The sequence below is a fragment of the Petromyzon marinus genome, chromosome 7 (assembly GCF_048934315.1).
Source record: "Petromyzon marinus isolate PM22_M1 ecotype Great Lakes invasive population chromosome 7, UKy_Petmar_22M1.pri1.0, whole genome shotgun sequence".
Lineage (NCBI taxonomy): Eukaryota > Metazoa > Chordata > Hyperoartia > Petromyzontiformes > Petromyzontidae > Petromyzon > Petromyzon marinus.
Window position 1 is genome coordinate 6,859,736 of NC_133673.1, and position 22,664 is coordinate 6,882,399.

The 22,664-nt window shown below is 44.6% G+C and overlaps 1 protein-coding gene across 13 annotated transcripts in view; it reads right to left on the reverse strand.

Annotated features, from left to right (window-relative positions):
* PPFIA2 (PPFI scaffold protein A2) overlaps positions 1-22,664 on the reverse strand; it is a 351,275-nt gene that overhangs the window by 13,645 nt on the left and 314,966 nt on the right. For 6 of the 13 annotated variants that reach the window (XM_076065293.1, XM_076065291.1, XM_076065298.1 and 3 more), the window contains 7 exons: positions 22,194-22,256; positions 17,947-17,974; positions 14,930-15,122; positions 9,088-9,185; positions 5,828-6,003; positions 4,266-4,334; positions 2,332-2,524 (listed from right to left, as the gene is read on the reverse strand). In XM_076065293.1, the coding sequence (XP_075921408.1) occupies positions 2,332-2,524; positions 4,266-4,334; positions 5,828-6,003; positions 9,088-9,185; positions 14,930-15,122; positions 17,947-17,974; positions 22,194-22,256 (820 nt within the window). The remainder of the gene's footprint in view (positions 1-2,331; positions 2,525-4,265; positions 4,335-5,827; positions 6,004-9,087; positions 9,186-14,929; positions 15,123-17,946; positions 17,975-22,193; positions 22,257-22,664) is intronic. The other 7 variants (XM_076065292.1, XM_076065302.1, XM_076065299.1 and 4 more) reach the window with 5 other exon arrangements.

Here is a 22,664-nt window from a genome sequence, read left to right on the forward strand (position 1 = left end):
TTCTAAACAAACTGCCAAATCGCTGCCCGTGGTGCTAACGTTTTGTAAAAATAAATAAGCACAAACACCGTTTAAAAATAAATAAATGCGAACCGACACTTCTTTCAAATGTTTCTTGCCGTTGGTTTTCACACCTGATGATGACCGTTTGTGTTATGGTCGAAACGTTGTGAGAATTTTTATTGTTTCATATATATTTAATTATTTATATTGTTTCCCTTCAACGTGAGTTTACCGAAAGAGCTAAGAATATGAATATTCCTTGTTGTTGTTGTTGTTATTTTTGCTAAACCATACCAGAAGACAAGAGGTTACATACGGACTAACGCATTCATCCAGCATGCCCGATTTGCCGTGTTAGAATGGACTGCTGAATGGTGTGTCGGAAGATTGCGCCAACGCATCTCCGTGACCTCACCGAGTGCCCTTTTAGGTACCAAGTAACAATGGGACGATTGCGGTCGCATGCTCGAGCTTCTTTTCAGGATGCAGGTTCGACAAAGGCGCTGAAGGCGTCCGCGCGCCAAATAATCTTTGCCCGCGGAGCCCTCTTCTAAAGCGTTATCCGAGACCTGCCTTGACTTAGAGAAGGGGAGGGGGGGGGCTCTTGTGTGCAGACCCGGATCACCGCTTCATTATCCCCTAATCAGCTTGCAGCAGCAGTGCCTACGCAAACACAGCGGGGGGGGGGGGGGGGGGGGCTACGGGCGGCACACATGGGCCCGCGGAGGCGCTGTGCATGGCAGATTGAGTGCGTTTGTCTCACAACGAGCCATGCAAAATTAGCTCCCCACACTTTTTACAGCTGCGATTAATCCGCACGGTGTTACGAGCAATGGATATAGGAAGTGATGAGGCCGACCCCGATTTCTTACTGTATATTGTTTTCATATGTGTATATAGTGCACGGTTAAATATTATCATTAATGCTGTACATATAGTGAAGGAACTGATCCTTCATACATGCTTTCTCAGGGGACAGGTGCTGTTTGAAAATTTCTATTGCAGCGTCGGATCTAATAAAATGTATTAATATATTATAAGATAACGTAACAATAAGGCCTCGCCGAGTCTCAAGACTCTTATTTCAGAGGTACCTGTTTAGCCACTGCCATTATGCAGTGTCTCTCATGTTACGGGAAAAACCCGCAAAACACACATTGAGCAAATCAAAAGTCCAAGGTGTCCACTGACGTGTTTACACAACCTATTTGCTGCTCTGCAATCTCCTGGCCTCACAAATCGATGAGATTCACCTCCAATCCTTGCCTCCAAAGAGCTACTTCACAGAAGTTGCGTCCACTATATCAATCTAATCTACTCGCAAACCAGGCCTCTGCGATCAATGCAACCCAGCAGTGGGTTTTTTGCCTTAACAAAGCAAATATCTCACAAAGCAGGTGGATCACATGCGGTGCATTGTCCACACCTGCTCACAGCGGTACACTTGAGCCCCACGGGAAGGCTGTCTTGCCCAGGGCCGGATTAAATTTGATGGGGGCAGGCAAAGAGTTTTGAGGGCTTGTCTTCGTGAATTCAATTCGCTCCCCTTTAACGGTTTTACCTCCACCCATTCCCGATGCAAAACACACTGTTGTTATTTAGAAACTCAACGCATTCATCGATGACTGTGCCTTAAATGGAAAATACTGACGGAATCGGTGACGCTTTGGCTAATGGCTCTCTTAAAAAGAGCATTGTTAATTACTTATATTGTTTCAGTTATAGTTTTTAAATGTGATACTCACTGTAATGCTCAGTGAAAAATTAAAAGGAATATAACTACGTCAATTTTAGCCCATAATAGGTCATACATATAGTGATGCTCCAGCTATAATTACGAAATAACTTATAGGATGTATAGGAGTACTGCAGTCTCGAATTTCAGTCATCAGAACGCTGTATATATATAAAAGTAGAGACTCATCAAACTAAACTAAAATATTTTAGTTAGCAGGTAAAGCGCACTGAGCTATTTGCTGTTATACGTAGGCCACCTGGCCACACGTGATAGCTCATTGAATTCATAGGAGCCGCCACCTACTCTAAATGCACGATTCCAAATATGGAGGACAAGCCCCGAAAGGACCTGGAGAAAAATCCACACAACCTCCACGTGGAGAGAGAGAGAGAGAGAACACGAAAACTCCAAATATACACGCGTCAGGGTCGGGATCGAACACACCGACCTTCTGCTAACTGGCCGAGGGAGATAACTCCTTGAGGATCCTAATGCCCCCCCCCCCTTGAGGATCCTAATGCCCCCCCCCCCCCCCATTGTAGGGTTATATAATAATGCTGCAGGTTCGACCCCATGAATTCCGGTCGGACCGTCTGGATGCGCTTTCTTGGGCAGGGCGGTGGGGGACGCTGCGGCCGTGGCGTTGACGCGAAAGCCAGCGGGCAGCGTCTCGGCCGAGCCGGGCACCATCACGCCCACGCCCGACGCCTCCTGTGGGTGGAAGCGCTTCCGCCAGGACGGGCCGCGCTGGAAATTCTTGTCTTCGTTCTGAAAGAGGGCGTCCTTTGGGGGAAGAGGACAAAAAAAAACACACACACAAAGGGGAAAACCGTCTTGAAGCTGCCGAAGTGCACACGGGAAGGGCTGTCATGACAGCAAACAAAACTTTAGTGTTGCATTAAAGACCGCGCAATTAGGCATTTTTTTTCATCTCCAATGATTTTTTTTTATTGCTTTTTGTGTTGTTGTCCTTCCCCCCGCACCTCTAATTAGCACAGTTGGCTACGTACGGTGCGAAATAAGTTCAACTACGTACATACATACGTACAGGACAGCACTGCTCGAGCACAAAACTTATTTTCTACCGTGCGACCGAGCCAGGGCCGTGCCAAGCCGGCGGTGCGGCTCCGGAGGCAACCGGCACTTTTTCCACCGTAGAACCCGAGCCGTCCCACGAACGTCGCGCGCACGGTGAACACGTGCGTGTGACGTCAGCGTCACGCGTTCAAGTGCAACTGACTGACGCAAAATTCGACGAACTCGTTTAAACCCACGCCTCGCTCTACTTGCCCCCAAGCCAGATGGCAGACGTCTTGTCAGGATGGCGTTTCATGTTTTGGTTTGGGCACGGCTCGGCAAATAGCCAGTGGGAAACAATGTTCCTGTCCTGTGGGGACTCTGCGTTGCCACGGGTGAGATGTGGTCGTGCAAAAGGGGCCATAAGATGATTCATTGCTGCCAGTGCCAATACGTATTGACTGAATAAAGACAAATATGCTGCCCATGGCATTGCGTCCTCTTCATGTGTTGAGAAAAGTGATGAATGCAGGTTTTAGGTGCTTATAAGGTTTGTTATTTTATAAAATGGAAATGGAGAGGGTTTTAAACAAAGTATCATCCTGCTTTCAAATGAAGTTTAATAATAATGAAACAATAATAATTTACAGCCCTTCATCAATCGACTACTGAATGCTGTGTTGGTGGTGGGAGTTATTTAACCATACTTGACCTCACTGGTTAGTACGGGTTGGTAAGGGGTGGGCCTCGAACTGGTTCCGATACAACTTGCCACTGATGTTCGCTGTGGATCCAGACTTGAACTCGGATCACCAGATTCACTACAACACTGTTTCCCACAAAGTTTGACATGTGGTTCTTGATCGTGTTTCACAGTTTCCCCACGTTTTATACGTCCGCTTTCCCAATTATGAACTGATTTCCCCATGCTTCCAACAAAAACATTGATGATAAAAAGGCAGCTATGTGATCACACGATCTTAACCACTGAGTTTATTGTTTCTATCAAGACACGTTGGCGTAATTTTTAATGAAAAATATGTTTTGAGATGTTCATGACCTTGTTTTTTATTTTATTTTAAACAGGCCCAAAGGCCCAAAATGTCAAGTGGCCAGCAACAAGCAGCACTTGTTAAGTTGTAAAAGTTAAGAGTGAACGAGGTTCTTGAATTGAGAAAGGTGATTAAAAGAGCTTGGCAAAAGAGACGGAGGAGGCAAAATAGTCAGTGACTGGGTTCCAGAGTCCTCTAAACGTTTGGAGGAGTAAACCAGTGAAGTTCATGAGAACAGTAGCCATGGTAGTTGCGATACAAGAGTGACAAGTTGACATTTCCCATGAGTTCCAATGAGGCACTAGTAGGTGGCCGTTTGGTGGCACGTTGATGGCGGCTGGCCCAGCAGTGACGGAACCATCGAGACAGACATCGGCTGTGATCAGTGGCAGTCGCATCTCCCGGCGGAAGAAACTAAAACACGAAGAGCGATTCCTCGAGATGCCTCCTCTTACCTCTTCCAGCCGACGCTCGGTGCCCAGGGCCAGGAGATTATTAAACTCCCTCTCCAGCACTTGCCGAGCCTGCAGCACAAACGGACGAGTGTCACCCGCGTATCCGACACAGCGTCCGTGCGCGTGTGCCCGCCACGCAGCGGCATCGATACCGCCGGCTATTCACCACTAAGCGGTGGTGATGTCACGCTGGTGCCTGTGTCTGGGGTGCACTTTGAGAGCACGCAGGGACAGCGGCAGGCGTCTTGTTGCGTTCAAAATGTTCCAGGGTTGGAAAACAGTGGTGCTGATGCTGGTATCGCTGAAAGGATTTGAGTGTGCACCAGAGTTGTGTTTGTTTTTCCGTGAAGGTAATAGAACCCTTATCTGAAACATGCTCGTTCATCCACTGTGTGTGTATATATCTATGGCATATAATAACTAACCCCTTGCGATTGAATGAATTTTCACGGTTCAAGAAGACATGTTTTTCTTTTCAGCATTTTGGTAAATGTTACGCCCTCTAGTGGCTACATGGGCTATGTGCACAAATTACATAAAGTTATATCCCTTCATCGACTGTTGCTCAATAAAGGCCTCCTTATGACTTTGGATCATGGGGGCTGATTGACCATACTTCACCATGCTGGTGAGTGTGGCTTGTTGAAAAGTATGAGCCCAGGACCAGATGAGACATTACTCAGCACTGGCACTAACCATTGGCTTACTCGTGGCTGGGAATGGAATTCAGGACGCCAGCTTAATATCATGAGCATTAAATACATTTCAAAAGATGAATTGTTGCATCCTTACATGCCCAATATATATCACCAATTATTGTAGCTCGGAGTGCAGACACACCAGGTGAAGAGACACTCATTCTGTGAACTCCCTCCCAACTGCAGGGCATCGCAACAAAAAAAATACATCGAGTGTCTCTTCAGGAGTGCTTTCTCACCACAGCTATAACATGAAGCCATTTCATGTTGTGTGGTCTATTGAAAGTCATCGTCAAATACCTATCTGAAACAGGCTTGGCTGAATTCAACGAATTCAACATTTATACGGTACTTTTTAGAAGCAGCTGTTGGTAAATACAATATACCAAGGCCAGTAGTAACCTGTCTGCTTGAGACCCCGGATTAGTCTTAGGTGGGAATTAGCCATTCAAATGCAACTCTGTGCTGAGCGGTACTTGGTAGCTCTGTACACTGACATGGTCGATACGAGGTAAAAAAAAAATCCACCGAGCTCCAAACACAGACATCAGTGACTATATATATAAAAAACAATAAGTAATTTTTTGTATTATATGTATATAAATATGGGTTTTTTTTGTTTAAGGTCACAGAAGCAGCTACTCCAAAAACTACCACGCTGAGGAGTTAAAGATGCCCACAGTAGTGAGTGGCAAAAGCTCGCGGTCAACACGCAGCAAAACCACTCCGGATGGCTGGATTCCTACTCCAGCCCCAACAAAGATTCCGAAATCTGCAAAACGAGCGGCATGTGAAAACCTCCTGTGCCGAATCGATCCCGGGGCCGCGCGGCCGGGCCGCCGGATGCGTCCGCGGCTCCTGCACCTGCGTGTTCTGCGTGGGGATCTGCAGCGAGAGGGCCAGGGCGATGTGGTCGAAAGTGTCGTCGAGGGCGATGAGCGCCCCGTGCACGCCGCTCTCCACCAGGCTGTTGGCGTAGTCGCGCAGGCCGATCGACTGGATCCAACGGATGACGCGCTCGTTGCTCCACACCATCACGTCTGAAACGCACCACGTCACGACCACCACCCCAGCATCCACGTGACGCTGGTGCCGCGCCGCCGCCGCCGCCGCGTCTTTTTCGTTCCAACCAGAGGCAACGACGACGTCCCCATGCTCGAGCCCAATGTGTGGGCTGTTCTCGGTCAACCGATCTTAAGTTGGTGTTGGATCACCCACATTCCTATGTTTGGGGACGCGACTATCATCACGACAACCGCTGTTGATTTGTTGATGATTATATTCTTGGTTCTTTTGGTAAAATTCACGTAAATAGGAAATAATAAAATCAAATAAAAGCAAAAAAAACACGACGTTTCGATCGCAACACAAGCGGTCTTTCATCATCTCCACCTGATGAAGACCACATTTACAATCTGAGTTCGACGTTTCGCCAGTAATTACAACTAGCTTCATCAGGCGATGGCCAGATTTGTGGAGACGTCCACCTGTTTCATTCCTCATATAGAGGCGTAGATGTGTTGACCACACCTTCTGTGCTCTTACACAATGGGGGGGGGGGAGAATTACTGAGGCAACGTCATTATGCATGCGCATTATGCAAGCCCTTTGAACTTGTACTTCCTGTCTATTGTGTTTATTAAAATAGCCCTCCCAACGGTAATCCCTATTGAAGTACGCTGCCCTTTGTAGGCATGCATTTAAATAATAGCTATCCGAACGGTTAAAGTTATTTTGATTTCTTTCAATTTCGATAGATTCTCTAATTAGTATTGGCCAGTAGTAGCTGGTTTTGCACAAAACTTAAACATTATCAAAATCAATTGAGTGTCCTTGTTGGCACGCGTGTTCTGCTACTGCTGACAGTTGCATTTGGGAGAATTGAATATTTCTCTGATGTTCTTTTAGTTTCGTGCTGATCATTCGTCCTGTTTGCCCAACATAACATTTACCATACGTGCACTTAATGCTGTACAGACCTTCTGTTGATAGCTTCTTTAAATACATATTTTGTACCAGATATAAAAATCTGTATTTTATGTACCGTGCCAAATCTGACTCGGATGTTTTGTTTTTACAAACATCTGGCTAGTTTATCAGTTACTCCCGCCATGTATGGTATTTTGATCGTTTTAATTACTTGGGAAGTTTCAATGCTCTTGTAATTTGATTTGGTTTTGGTATTCAATGCCCTGTTGGTTTGTGCATCATTGTAACCGTTCATTTGCAGCGCTTTGCATTGTATTCTGTGTGCTAGACGTGTCAATTGCATTTAGAATTAAATTCTAATATTCAAATTACTGGCATATAGAAAATCAGGGGCGGAGCCAGGGGGGGTGACAGGGGTGACATTCTGCGTATAAGTGTACGACACTCGGTCTGGCGGACTCCGTGCAACTGCATTGTCAGAGTGTGTCGCCAACCGATGGCGTCTAGTCCAACAGCCTGACTCTCTAATCATTCTTGAAATTAACATTTGTTGAATGTCACCCCAGGTTGAAAATCCTGGCTCCGCCCCTGTAGAAAACCACGGCACATTCATGATTTTTTTTTGATCTGATTAAAAAAAAGAAAAAGGGCACGTGATGAATTGACACACGTCCACAACAGAAGCAAGCTGCGTAACAGTGAAACGCACGCACACACGGTGCCTCCAAACACAAACGGCTTGTGAACTTATTAGGGAGATCTCAATTAGCATTTGTTTTCTCCATCTAAAAGCTCGGGAGCCCCGTGTGCATGTGCTCGAGCGCAGCTTTTGCTGCTCTCTACACGAGGCCACTTGCTTTTGTGATCTTCAATGGCAATGTCCCCGGCTTTGGTAAGAAAAGCAACGCAGCAGTAATAAGCGTAGCCAACAACACGGTCGCTTTCATCTCAACAGCATCTCCAGCCTCTGTGCCGGCGCATGTACAAATTTTGCTCCCCGCACTTAAAAAAAAAACAGTGCTCATTTCCTTTGATGACACACTCGGAAGCTTTGATGCTGGGCTGGGTTAGGTGCAGCCGTACAGCTGCGGGGCGTGGATAGGCGCTCGCTGGGTAAGGTGAAAGCAACACGGCCGTAAACTTTGACGTGTTTGCTGTCAGGACGATGTCACCTCTCTCCATCTCTTAAAAAAAACTTTCATCACAGGCGATGGAAGGGTGGCACACTTGTGTTCTCAGATGCGAAATGGATGCACCACGACCCGGCCCGTGACCTGAATTTGTAAACTTACATCGCCCACGCAGTAAAAATAATCTTCCATAGTTTTTTTCATCATCACAAAAAAAAAACCTCCATCCTTTTCCCTTCCCCCGTACACAACTTGCGCAAAAACATACAAACTCTAAACCCAGTCGTTTGAACGCAAGGGACGACGAACTTAACGTTGAGGGAAGTGCAAATTAAAGGCCCAGCCAGACTTGCGGGGAAAGAGAAAAATCTATCGCAAGATCTCGGTAGCATATTTTTCAAACGTGACGAATTATGATAGAACGATGATGTTAATAATTAATGATACTGCTCATAACAGTGAAAAGATGAGTGCGTGTAGTTCCACTGGGGAAGAGAGTTTGTCGTGGTCTTGTGCACAGACTGGATGGCACCTGAATCTGTCTTTAAAAATCAGGTCAAGGGGTTTGAGTTGGCATGCAAAACGAGCTGCATGAATCACTCCACAGAGCTGTATGCTGCTTTAGATGGGAAGACAAGTGAGTAGTCGGGTAGTCTAAACATCAACACCGAAATAAGCTGAAGCTGGGGCATCAATCCATTCTACCATTCTTCACACCGAACTTAGCGAAACGCTCGATTAATTGCCAGTCAATACAGACCATTGCACATGTTTAGGGTCCACGTGCGTGAGGCAAGCTAACTTACCCTGGTGGCTTATCATGGCATGGGGTAGTCGTGAACACTCAATATGCACTGCCGAGCAAACCTGAAATTCTATCGCGACCATTGGTGGGGAGACGTGAATGTGATCATTGTCACGTAGATAAAAGGGAAATGTACACGGCTCATCAACCCGTGAAAAATGACGTGCATCTCGTTAACTTAGAAAATGTCTGCAAAAAAAGAGAGAGAATCAGGCAAATTGCTTTGGACAAACGACGCGTGATGAGCAAGGAAGGCTCACCTTTCATCTCGTGTTGACTCTCTTCCCGTTTCCTTTCCAGATCTTTCCGATCGTAATTTAATCTCTTGAGGCACATGATGCCGTACTGCAGACTTGTCCTGTATGGGGAGCGTGCGTGCGGTTGTGTGTGTGTGCGCATACACACGCATGTGAGCATATGTACACAAAGTTTATGAAATCCAGTTTCGTTATTCTTTTTTGTTTGTTTTTTGGTGAAGTTTAAGACGTGGGTGGTCAGTGGTCATCTACACTTGCAGCCCTGAGCCAAAGCGGACATTGCCCAATACTACAGCAAGGACCACACTTCTTATACTATGCCCATATACATTACGGAGTGATATATTTAATTTCAACCGTCAATAAAAATCCATAAATGAATAAGTTGAATATACTATGAAATATTTAGCTTTTAAGACACGTGCGTTTCATTTAGGGCATGACATGAACGTGGTAAAATAGGTCACATTAACAGAATATTACGTGTTATTTTTTACATATTAATCAAAGGTGCCTGACAAGGGCAAGTCTAAAGCCAGCCCAATGCATGGGGATAAAAATACTGCCTGGATCACAGCTTAACCAATGCACCGTCTCATCTTTGTCCTTGTGTAATGACAGTAGAGTCAACCTAGGGTGTGAGTTGACTAGTGGCCACAGGAGGTAATGACAGGGGAGGCAGCCTGCAGTACGAATGGACTGGTGGCTATGGGAATGATCGAGAATAGAAGCGTGGCGAGGTGACGGAAGAGGATGGTGGAGCCTGCTGGTAGAGTGAGCGGTCTAGAACCAGCAAGAAGGTTCGGGAATGGGGGCGTGGCCTCGGACCGTATATTAGGGAGATGCGCGGGAGACTCGGGGCTGTAGCAGTGGAGTCTCCGCCTGTTCGAGTGCGAGCACGTGGCTCCTTAAATAAACCATCTCAAGACAAGTGCGTCCAAGTCGTCATTACACTTGCACTACTGCCGTTATATTGCGCTTTGTTCTTCAGCAATCGTGCCTAGAATGAAATAAATAAGCAGACAATACGCCTCCTCCCAAATCTGTCCCTCCAAATACATTAAAAAAAATGTTTTTACACAACCCATATCAGCCCGCATGACCTTTTGGGAGTTATATTTTTTCAATAGCATTGCTATGCTTAAACCAACACTGGTAAACTGTTGGATGTTTATTGGCAAGGATCCTATCTATTAAATACAAGTAATTGTCTTGTGCTTTTTAAAAATATTTATACACTTACAAATAATAAATGTTCAAATATGAATATACGTTTTAATAGAATTACATTGTACTATAGCCTGAACAAATGTATATAATCATTATAAAGTGATGCACTAAAGGTGGAGGAAAATGTTAATTGCCCTATGCACATGAATATTGCACATGCCTAGAAGCTGTCGTTTGGTAAATTATTAATTTTCCCCAGCATAAACTGCATTCAAATGTGCATTTAAAATCAAGGCCATATGCACCCACACACAGTAACACACACAAATAAAATTAATATATATTTTAAAAATCACACCCGGCAATGATGTACAGCGTGCTGAAATAATTTAAAAAGTTTCCGCCAAAAAATGTCCAACTCGGATATTTTCTTGCGTAGAGTAAACAGATATAATATGCATCTCCCTTCCTGAGATGTGCACAGGCCCTATTGCTTTGGTCTGAACGTAACCACTTTTGTTAAGGCAAAAAAAGTAACATTTTATTGAAAATCAACGACAATCGCCTGGCAGCTCCTCGTAATGGAAGAGAGAGATCATTTTTTTCGTGGTATTGTTACACTTGTTTACCCCAGAAAAGCCTCACCGAGTCTCAAGACTTTTCCTGGAGGGTCTTACCAAGTTTTCACATTGGCGGTGATGTTTCTGCTATGTGTAGACCCAATTGAGTCATTTGAAGGTATATTTTTAGCAGTACGACGTTTGGCCAATATGAGTTATTATATTTTATTTTATTTGGCGCGACTCCCATTATAAATTTCCACCCGATGATAAGCCACTTCATTGAGCGACTAATTGTGGCCAGGTCGCTTCTGAAAATAAATAGCTAAGTGGGCTTTACCTACTAAAATAGAATAGTTTTAGTTTATTTGTTTTTTAGTGATTTGCTTACCTTCCTATACTTTGCACTCCTATCGTGTGTTTTTACTATATGTTGTAACTTTCTGACCCGCCTCTGCTGGACATCTGTGAAAAAGAGTTTTACAAGTTCATCGGATTTCTCCGATGAGAGGATAAATAAAGATTCTGATTCTGAAAACCGAAAACTTGGAGGAAACTCATGCGGAACAAGAGGAGAACAATCAAACTCCACTTAGAAAGGCGCCCTAGTCGGGAGCCGAACTCAGGGCCTTGTTGCTGTGAGGTACAAGTATTACCACTGTGCCACTCAATGCTGCAAGTTGTGTGCGATTTTAGCAGGCTTTTAATTCCATTTACGTGGGACAAACGGTTCGTCTTGCATGTCCTGATTTTTTTTAAACATATATGGTACGTAACATGTGTAATGTTTTCCAAATTTCAAATTCATAAATTCTCAGGACAGTCTACTGTGCAGTAAAAGCAAGATACGTGCACAAGATGATTTTATACGTAAAAAAAATGACCTCTGCACAAGTCTAAAAGAAACGCTGCGCCGTGCACATGTATTATGCATTAAAAGGCAGAGACTATTCCAATGCAAACATTTTTTTTACGGCACAGTTTTATTGCACACAAATGTGCTATTCACTTTGCACGTAAACGAAATATGTTGGGTCCAGGCTATAACACAAGCTATGATATATTTACTCTCAATGAACCTATGGGACCAGAATGTTAACAAAACTCACGTGGCTGGCTTAGTTGCACAATTGAAATTAAGTCTATGTGCTCCTGTACCGTCATGCATAGTTCCTGGTTTAAGAAATAATAAATTTCCACACACCGGTTGCAATGGGTATACACTGTCCGCTCGCATGCTATGCACATGCGAGAGATCAAAACCCACCTCCATACCACTCTTCTCGAGCTATTAATATGATTGTCATTCTCGTGAACTTCGCTCGTTGATTTCTCCACCCAGGTGGTGGACTCTACCACCAGACTTTCAAAGCTGGCTCATCTATCATGTGTTCCACCACCAACAACAACGACCGCCATTCGCCACTAAGTGGCGGTAATGTTCACCACGGCGCTTGTGCCAGGCGATGTGCACGTTGAGGCCATGTGAAGTGTTCAACGCCCGCTGGCAGGGCACGGGGCAGACTCAGGTTCCAAGGGTCGACTGACTGAGATGACTGGCTGATGCACCACCTGTGTTCCACCACCACTACCAACATTGCAGGTCAAAACAAGCCTCTTTCTCTGCTTTTCCCCCATGCACCGCTTCACACTTTGGAATTCTGCACCATGGTAATTTTCCGCCCAAGTTCACATATGCAGGGAGCCTTCAGGCCTGTGCTTAACAAACCATGATTTATTAAATAATAATAATTTAAGACAGTGAGCAGATGACGGTGTGAAAGGGGCCCTTCGCCAGTGTTCAACGCCACAAAGAGATGTCTCGATGCAAGTGAAAGGTGAGCATTAATTGTTTCGAGTGGCCCGGTGTTTGAGAATGGCTGGGAACGCTGAGGAGGGGAGCTTCGCTCGTAATTACGTTCTCTCCACCTCCTCCCTTACACCCCCCCCACCCGCCCCTCTAAAATTATCACCTTCATCCGAATTTGCTTTATGTGCTCAGTTAGCCCATGGAAACTCAATGGAAATTGTGCCCTGGGGATGAATTAACGAGATGCATCGGTGGGAAGAACGGTGGGATGTAAATTAATAATTCACCGCGAGATGCATTCTAATTGCTGCTAAGCAGCGGGCAGGAGTTGGTGGCCACTGAATACTGTGCCCTCTCATAAGAGAGTCAATGTTTTTGGACAGAGTCCCTTTCAGCACATGCATCACACACCCGCGTTTGTGAACGCAAACTTGGCAATTGTACTCTGCAATGCCAATTCAGGGAGAAAATTGTATCCTACATATTATTATTGTTGTATGCAAATGCAGCTGTAAGCAAGGAAATACCCATTTACTCCCTCATTCACCCAATCACCCACCCAACTCAATCATCATCTAGGTCAATCTTATAATGAAACTATTCTGTTGTTCTCTTGAGTTATCACCTGGTAAAAAAGAAAACTACTGAAAACCTGAACTTGCTCGCTCACTCATCTTAATCATTCACTCATTCACCATCTCGTTCAATCACCCACTCAACGTAGGAATGCTCCCATGGTTAGCACACTGGACTTGCAATCCAGAGGTCACCAATTTAATCTGCCAGAACGGGAGTTGAAACAACGATGCAAGTTCCTTAAGCCCCCCTGCCTCTGTCTGCTCAGAAGTACAAGTTGTGAACACCACAGTTATTTGATTGGACCAGCAGGTCGCACGTGGTGGGGGTTCCACCTCTTCTAAGTCGTTTGACCAACGTGGAAGAGTAGGCCAAAGTACCCTGCAGGGGGCTCTACTGTGCCCCTTCTATTGCAGGACCTTCTGCCAGAAGTGACGTGAGAGGAAGCAGTAGCAGGTCTGCAGCTTTATCTTTGTCACCTTTTACATCCACCTTGTTTACAAAAGGGACCTTTTCTTCCCCATGGAGAGGGGCAACTAAAATCTCACGCAGCTGCACTGTGATTTGGCATCCATGCGACTACCAGCAACGCAAACAAACACATGCACACTCCGGTGTGAATTGACACCGAGTTGACACGTGTGTACTCCATTGTGAATTGACACTGGATTGACATGTGCACTCATTTGTAAATTGACAATGAGCTGACACGTGCACTCTGGTGTGAATCGACGGTCGATCAGTGAAGGAGGGGCCTTCATTCTGCTCACTATAAACTTCAACCAACTTAACAAACATCAGTCCTGAACATTCGAGAGCATTGCCAATGCAAGAGAATGTGATGCATATGAAGACGATATATGTTGCCACCTGTTGTTAACACACATTTGTTCATGGGCTGCTACTGAAAGTGTATTTCATGTCAAGAATTAAGCAAAATATGTTTCAGCCCTTCATCAATCTGTGGGAAGAAGGCCTCCCCATGCCGTGTCGGTTGTTGGGGTTGTTTGACCATACTTCACCGCACTGGTCAGTGCAAGTTCAAGCGCAGGAAGTGGCCAGGACCTATTTAGGTTATCACTCCCCATAATGACACGGCAAGAAATGGAATTCAAGGTTGGTGGGTTGATAAAGCAGTGAATTAACAAAATAATTACTGAGGGTATTTCGCTCGAAGGGTGATGACAGTCACGCTCAATGACAAATCCATGTGAATGTCCACTTTGTAGAGGAAAAATGAGCACCACTTTGTGGGAATTCAATGGTGGTGGTCCGGACTGTAAATTGACCGGCTCCCACCAAGAGAATGTGAAATATCCACGACTGGCTCAGGATCACCAAAATTGAGATGAGCGTAGCTCTCCGTTGCGTTTTCGGGTTATACCACGTGCTGGGAGCTTCTGCAGGGGTAAAACCTCAAGAGTTTTTCGAGCAACACACGGCAGACAAACTAGGATACACCGGATAGCTATACAGCACAAATGTGAATACCTACACACAGGAAGAGGAGCATTGCGCCATTGCTTGCTTGAGCAGGGAGACACTTAGGCCTGCCTTTATGGCGTACAGTGAACGTCGTTAATGCCTGGACAGCTGTCGCCAGATTTGCATTATCAAGCAAGTGAACTGGCTCAAGGCGAGCGCTGCCGACTCTTCAGATATCCAGCGGCTTTAGAGCGCGAGGCAAGGCAGGCGAGTGCCTTGCCCGTCCCATGGGTCTCTCGCTCACCGGTGGAAGCTGTCGACCATCTTGAGCTGGCCCCGCAGGTCCTTCTTGGTGAGGTGGTCGAGCATGCGGGCGTCCACCAGGCACTCCATGAAGTAGCTGCGGTACTGCGGCAGGCCCAGGCTGGGCAGCCACTCGTTGCCGATCCACTCGTGGTTCATGTCTCCGTACGCCAGCGTCTGGGCGAAGAGGCATGCCAGCACGCGGCACGCACCGAGCGAAACAAATACGCACGACACACACAGCAGGCGCAGGCGCAGAGGTGGCGGGGGACGAACGTGGATGGGCACGCGCCAAGACACGCAGCCGCACGCGCACAAGTCGATGCCACACGTGTAGAGTTGAGAAAGCAGAGCAACAGGAAGCGTGGAATGTACAGAGGAAGCAACACGCACAGGTACACAAGCACACACGTACACACATGCACGCACACACACACACACACACCATTAAACCCATCCTTCATTTTTTTCTCCAAAATTAAAACATGCAGACATCGTTTAAATGCCTGCATAAATATCGTAAATATATACACATGTAGTTGGCTCCTCGTTCCGATAGCGGCAAGATAAAGCAATAACCTGGATGTAAATAATAAACATATACACACAAACACACACACATCTTCGAGAAAGCCTATTTATTAGGGAGGTTCATCATGTCCTCATCTCATTAAGATGCTAATGTAATTTAAAATTGTTTGCGTCATGCATGCGCAGCGCTCCCCACAATAACCAGGTCTGCCGTTGACAAGTCTAAAAAGTTTGGAGCACAATTTATTAATGCAATAAAGCGCGGTGGGGAATAAACTAGAAACCCAACACCATTTCTGAATTGAAAGCGGTGATTGCGCTTTGCAAATTTCTAAAGGGAAATTATTTCCCAGTCTAACAAGATGTGCATTCATTTTATAGTCTCATCTCTAAAAACGCAATGACAAGTTGAAAGCAATTGGGTTTTTTTTTTGGTCACGTCTAACATAATTAATTGGCCCTGAAGGTATTCTTTTTGGTCCCAGGCTCGATTGTCAATGCATGTAATATTACACCCGCGCTCTGGGAGTTACAGCGCCACAGTGACATGAATGCATGTGTGTGCGCGCACAACAACTCTTTAGTAAACACAAACGGGACCATCGCTAACCGGGAAAAAAAACAACCCCCCCCCCACCGAGGAAAAAAAATCACTTCCGACCATCTCCGTCAATAACGGTGTCTTAAAATGAGTCCGAATCGCCACCGCTCTCAGTACCCTACGCAAGTCGGGCATGGTGAGCCCATTTCTTTCCCTTTCCCACACCAACCCGTGGAGCTCTGCATTCTGGGATTCTGCCCGTGGATATTTCTGTGCCCCCCTTCCTTCCCTTGTCATTGCTTGCATTCTGTACCGGGCTCTTGTCGAATAACAAAAACAATTAAAACCAAAAACAGTGTCTTAAAATGAAATATATATATTAATTAGGCGACGTTTCAAGCAACTGCACATTTCACGTGCTATGAATAAGAGCCATTGCCCAAATCGTTTCCCGTCAATATATTTTCTCTTTTAGGGGCAGAGTATTATTGACCAATATGTAGGTTTTTGAGTTAGTTCGCGTGAATATAAATGTGTTGTTAAACCCGCCACCACCCAACACCGCCAATTAGTAAGGTTTGTCACGTAAACAAAACATGCCAATTCGTTACTAGTACAGCACACTGGCGTGTTGCAGAGTAAACCCACGACAATTACAATTCGAGTACTGTGACATTTCGCCGGCAATTAAAACACCCAGTATCATCAGGCAACAGCCAGAGTTGTGGAGAAATCCTCTTGTTTGACGCTTGCGTTTGAGTTTTTGTTGTTGTTCTAAACGGTGCTTGTGCACCCAATACCAACGCAGCATCACCACATAATTGCTATTTACCTGCCTCTGGTTAGCAGTCGAAGCAGATTTATTTTTTCAACTACAACTGAAACTCGAGTGCCCAAACCAATATGCATGTATTCATATGCATATTTGTAAGAGCATGAATGTACATTTTAGGAACCTTTTGCAACAATTTATTGTATTATATTTTTTTAACTACAGTATAATGTCAGGCCTTATGATTTATTTTATATATGCACTTATTTTTTTTTATCAAATAGTATTTCTAGATTTTATTTTAAAGACCTGATATTAATTTACGTTTCATGGTACAAGGTCAAACAATATTGAACATTACATAATTGTTTTCATAATACAAGAGAGAATGCATATATTTATGCGATCTAACCCAAAAACTTCTTAATGAATGACATTGGTCGCGAAAGCCTACGTGTTATACCACATGTGTATGCATGCAGGCATACCTCCTGAAACTTTAAAAGAAATAAACAAATGCGTTTCTTGGCAGTGATTCTTCGCAACAAAAAATAATAAAAAATAGAATCTGACATGGAAACTCAAATAAAATGTAAAACATCACAGATGCTAAAGTTCTCGTTCACAGCACTTAGCAACACAGTGCTTGCAGGTGGAAATAACCACACATCTTGTGGTAGTGGAATTTACACTAAAAAATTTAAACTGGGCATACGGTTATTCTCTTTTAAATGGCGCTTACATTGTATTAATCATTGATATACTCTAATCTTAAAACACAATCTTTCAAAGCTATTGTGTTGATTGCCGATGGGCCCAATTGTACCATGCCCCTAGCTTGAAGGTGCTGAAACTCAAATGAATTAACGACCCCTTAAGAAATATTTAATTGGATCACCAAATGTTCGAGCGCGAAACAAAATTTCCATAATCAAACTGTCTCGGCAAGTTCTGCATTACCTTCAAAAGCATTCGGATGACTACTTTCAAAGCAGCCTACCCAAACCCCTGCCGAGTACACACCGCCAAGCACTGTGCGCATTTGACCACAGAGGACAGGCCCAGAGCCTGGGCTCACGAAGGAAACGTTCACTTTGATGAGCGCGGTGTGCTGCGTACGCCGCGAAAGACGTTCAACACACATACACACGATGTGTGCGTTAAAGTGAGCCTACCTGTGCCCAGCTGCCCTCCTCATCCTCCTGACATTACCGAGGCAGCGATTAGTGCGGACGGGGAAGAGCGACAGAAAGTAGTGAGGACAGGAAGGCAGAAGCTGGTCACCCACAGTTGCCAGAGTCGAAGAGCTCATTTGAAAATGCACGGAGAGTTGGGGGGTTGCCACCTCCGAGGTACAAAACAAACCACGGCGTATCATGGGAAGAAGAATATCCCACAATATCGGAAGAGGGGAATACTGCATTCGTATGCGCAGACTGGAATGGTGTATTGTTACGCAAGATTTCCTAGGAGAGCTACCTCAAACCGAGGACAATCCTGGGAAAACCATGATGGGGTGGCAACCCTCGCGCAGCCAGCCAAGAAGCGCATATACGTTCGTTTAGTAATTGGCATGCCGCTCGTTAAACCCTTTCACCTAGCAGCGGATGAAATACAATCAACGCATGCTCATTACATCCACTGTTAGGCAGACCGTTTGAGTCCACAAGGTACCAGTGTCATGCATTTGCAAGCGAGATCTTGTGTGGCTCTGCAAGACGACAACATCGCAAATGAATTCTGAAACTCAGAGCAAGATTTCAGTGACACGTGATATTATCATGAAATAAATTGGCACCACGAACAGGTGTTTAAATTAGAACAGAGGAATTGGTCAGTCCAGCTTAACTCTAGACGCACACACATAATCGTGGACTTTTACGACTGCACAGTCAGTACAACTCTATATAAAGGAACCTTACATAATTTGACTTAGTGACAATTGCTATGGCAAATTAGTTTCCAGGGCAGGAAATTACTTATAGTTAAGAGCTATACTTGGCTTTATGCAATTTAAATATACTAAGAAAGATAAGATAGCTTATAGACAAATAACATTTACAAATTACATTGCTGTGGTTAGTATTTGTCACGCCAAATTACTGTATTTAAATTTTTAGATAAATGCACGTACTCATGGCAGAACGCATGTCTAACAGCAAAATTAGTGGTTCTAATGCCATCTCAGTTCATGCCAAATGCTGCAGCCTGATACAATCAAACACAAAACACTGCAACTATTGGCCTGCGGTAAAGCAGCAGAGGCCTGAAATTCACATGAGCATTTGAATCTCGTGGGAAAAGCATAAAAGTTGACATTTGAAAGTTGACCGTTGTTGTTTCATGAAAGAAACCGATGCCGGCACCGATTGTTTACAAGTCAGTGCGTTAGAGCGAGGGCATGGTAGCTCAGTCTGTGTTAATATCCCTCGCCGACCTTTAAACGTACGTATTCCTTGCAAGGCCGTAGCCATGGAGTCAACATTGGGGGGGACCAAATTTTCCAGGGGGTCTGGGGTCCCCCCCCAGAAAAAAATCTAAATTTTAAAACTAATTTCCTGCCTAAAATATTAAAAAATTCACTAACACATAGGATTGACTTTTTATTTATTTTTAACAATAATGTCTAATAGTGTATTGTATTACATGGCTCTGTTTTTTTTTATTTTTTACCTTTTTTTTGTTTCATTGTACTGTATGTAATGGCAGAGATGAGGGATTAATAAAGTACAACCATAACCACAATCATATAAACAGAAATCTATGCATTGTTATATGAAGACAAGTCCAGATATTGTGGGCAAGGTTCAGCAAATTGTTATTTTTATTTACATAGCATAGCAATTTTAAAAAATATTTTTATAGCAATATATTAGGGGGGACATCTTGAGCATATTTTATTATTGGGGGGGGGGGGGGATGTGTCCCCCCCCCCCCCCAATATATATTATAATTACGGCCTTGATTTCTTGTACAGAGCACTGAATGGTATAGAACGTCCCACAAGTAAAAAAATAAATTGTGGAATTGAAACAAATTATGCAATCTTCCTAAAGGGCTGTGAATATAAATAGTGTAATTCCATCAGGACCATGTAAGATTCATTTGCAAATTCTTAGAGGAAGATGTTCTTGCAAAGGAGGTTTAAGAGTGTTTCGGTGAAGGGCTTTATTTTTTAAATATATGAGAACACAAAAGTTAAATTCCCTCATCCTTAGGGAGTACAGTTATAATTTTCTCCGCTTAATTGGTTCCCCCACCAGAACTGAATAATGATCGGATGGAAAACAGTATATTCAGATACAAAGTTTGTATAAAATAACGTCAAAAGGAATCTGGTATGAAGAAAACAAAGTTGCCGTTTTTGTCTCAGAGCAAGAAAAATAACTATGGGCAAAATAATGCGGAGAAATGTGGGTTTTTATGACGGCACATTTCTTGGTACATTGCCTTGAAATCATCTCTCCCTTTCAAAGCTGCAATTGAACTACATCTCACTGTTTATGGCTTAGAGCGATTGATTGGATGCTTAAAATGGTAGGGCCCACACACAAGTCTTGGCACCATTTCCATCTGCAATGAATATTGGCCAGACTACAGTCGACATCAATATCCTATTTGAATATTTCACAAATTAGATTTTGAAATTACCGTAGGATCTGTAAACAAATAAATAAAGAAAAATCTATGTTCTTTTCTTTCCAGGTGCCTTTGTGTAATGTTTTCATGCATGATGCACTCATCTATGTGTTTTTTAATGAATGGTAGATGGAAATAAACAAAAATATTTGTTTAGTTCACTGCTGGCAGAATCGCTTCCTCCAGAGGGAGCACTAGAGGGTCCCGCTGGAGGGTAATTTGGCATATGCATCCAATTCTTGGGAGAGGCGAGAGTACTCACACTTTACCCCACCTCGCATCGCCTCTCAATCGACTCTTTGGTGAACCCATTTATACTGCAGAGGGGAGTGAGGTGGTGGAGTTTTTTTCCAAGAAACCTGTCCCATTTTGGGACCTCCCTTGACAAAATTAAAACATGACATCTTAAAACCTGATTTATTGCCAGAAAGGGTAAAACCTATTCTTATAACTTGTCCCATTGTTTCTACTGCCACACTGTGAGATCGGAACCAAGTGGGGGGAGTAGAATGTCAATTTGCTTGTGTGGGATACCAACCAGAGGACGTGAACGCGATCGATTATGCTGAACATTCTAAACTATTGATGGTTTCATTACTTTAACGTTTCAGCGGGAAAATTGGAATGAGTAATAACCTGGCAACACAGCCTCAACATGACGATGCTTTAAGGACATTGGACGTTTTTGTTCTACATTGTTTAGAACGTTGGACTTTTAAGTGCAGCATTTGCTATGCACAGATATTTGAAAATGTTTGCTTGTTCCCAAAGGTGTGTGATACAAAAGTCCTAATCGGTGTGGGAGAGAGGAAAAAATGCATTGAGTATAACGGAAAACATGCTTGTGTTTAAACACGTTTCACACAACACAATGCTGCTTACTGGTAAAACAAAACACTCGTGTAGCACATATAGAGCATGCACCATGGAACATGCCACAGGCAGCATGCTCTTGCAAACAAATGAGGGATCCCATTGCAGCAGGCGATGGCAGCTTAGAGGGCATGGAGTTTAAAAATCGGACGCACGACATCGCAGCCGAGACAATCGTGAATACAATCGGCAGGAGAATATCACAGAGTCAGGTTCAGAGCAACGAAGCGTGTACAAGCCGCTTGAAGACGAACCCAACGAGAATCGCTTTTAAGCAAGAGCTCGAGAAAATTAAAATGTGAGGAGCGATTGAGTGCCCTGGTACCTTGGGATGGCGAGTTACTGAGATCACAAGAATCCACCAAGCATCACTTTTCAAGGCAGGCCAGCAGTAGCGGCGTATCGAATTAGACACAAAACGCTTTCTCTGGTAAATTCTCACGCCAAGAAGTCGTTCAACTAAACAAAGTGGAACGAAAGGAAAACGTGTTACATAAAAGCGTTGTATGTAACAACGCAGTTTAAAACATAAGCAAGTAAAAAGGCTGAAAGTGAAAAAATAAAATAAAATCTGGATCGTGGTGGGAGGTGACGAGATGGCAGGAGATAGACAGGAAGTGGTGAGGGCAGTGGAGAGAGAGAGAGAGATGGGTGAAGTGGGAATGAGAAATGTGTGGGAGTTGCAAACAAGGAGACAAGATAACGGAGTGGATAAGACAAAGGGGGAGAGCGAAGGCATACGACGAGGCGAGCGCGCGCACGCCAGAGAGAAGGGCACGGTGAACGGGACGGTAGAGCGAAAAGGGGCAAAGCTCAAGTTGCCTCGTAGAGGGGGTGGTCAAGGAGGAGGAGCAGGTGGCGGTCGAGGGTAGGAGGAGGAGGAGGAGGACGCGGCGGCGCAGCACTGACCGCTCGTGCGGCCGCCGCCAGCGTCTCTATCTCCTCGTGAGTCATCCACACATTGCCTGTGGTCTGAGGGGGAGGCGGCCGACCGACACGCGGAGGCCGCAGGGGGAGAGGAGGCAGAGTGCAAAGCAGAGGGTTAGCACGGCGTCGAGCGGGCACCGCAAGCGAAAAACACGGGTTGGCATCGCAAGCCGCCGGAGAGCCGGCCTAGAGAACAGAGGGCGGGGGTCAGAGTACTCAGAACCGTCCGCTGCAGGAGCGCTGCTAGTTTGACGCTCCATGGCGGCGAGTGTGCAGAAGGACCAGCTGTGGCATTAGCCTGGAGGTGATGCCGAAATGATATGACGGATATTCAGCTCCTTGGCATCTCTTTCACTAAATCTTAGACAGAATCAATAAGAAGACTGTGATGTCGATTCCAATGCTGTAATAATGGACTCTTTAGCGATGTAGTTTCATTTTCCCAATTTTTTT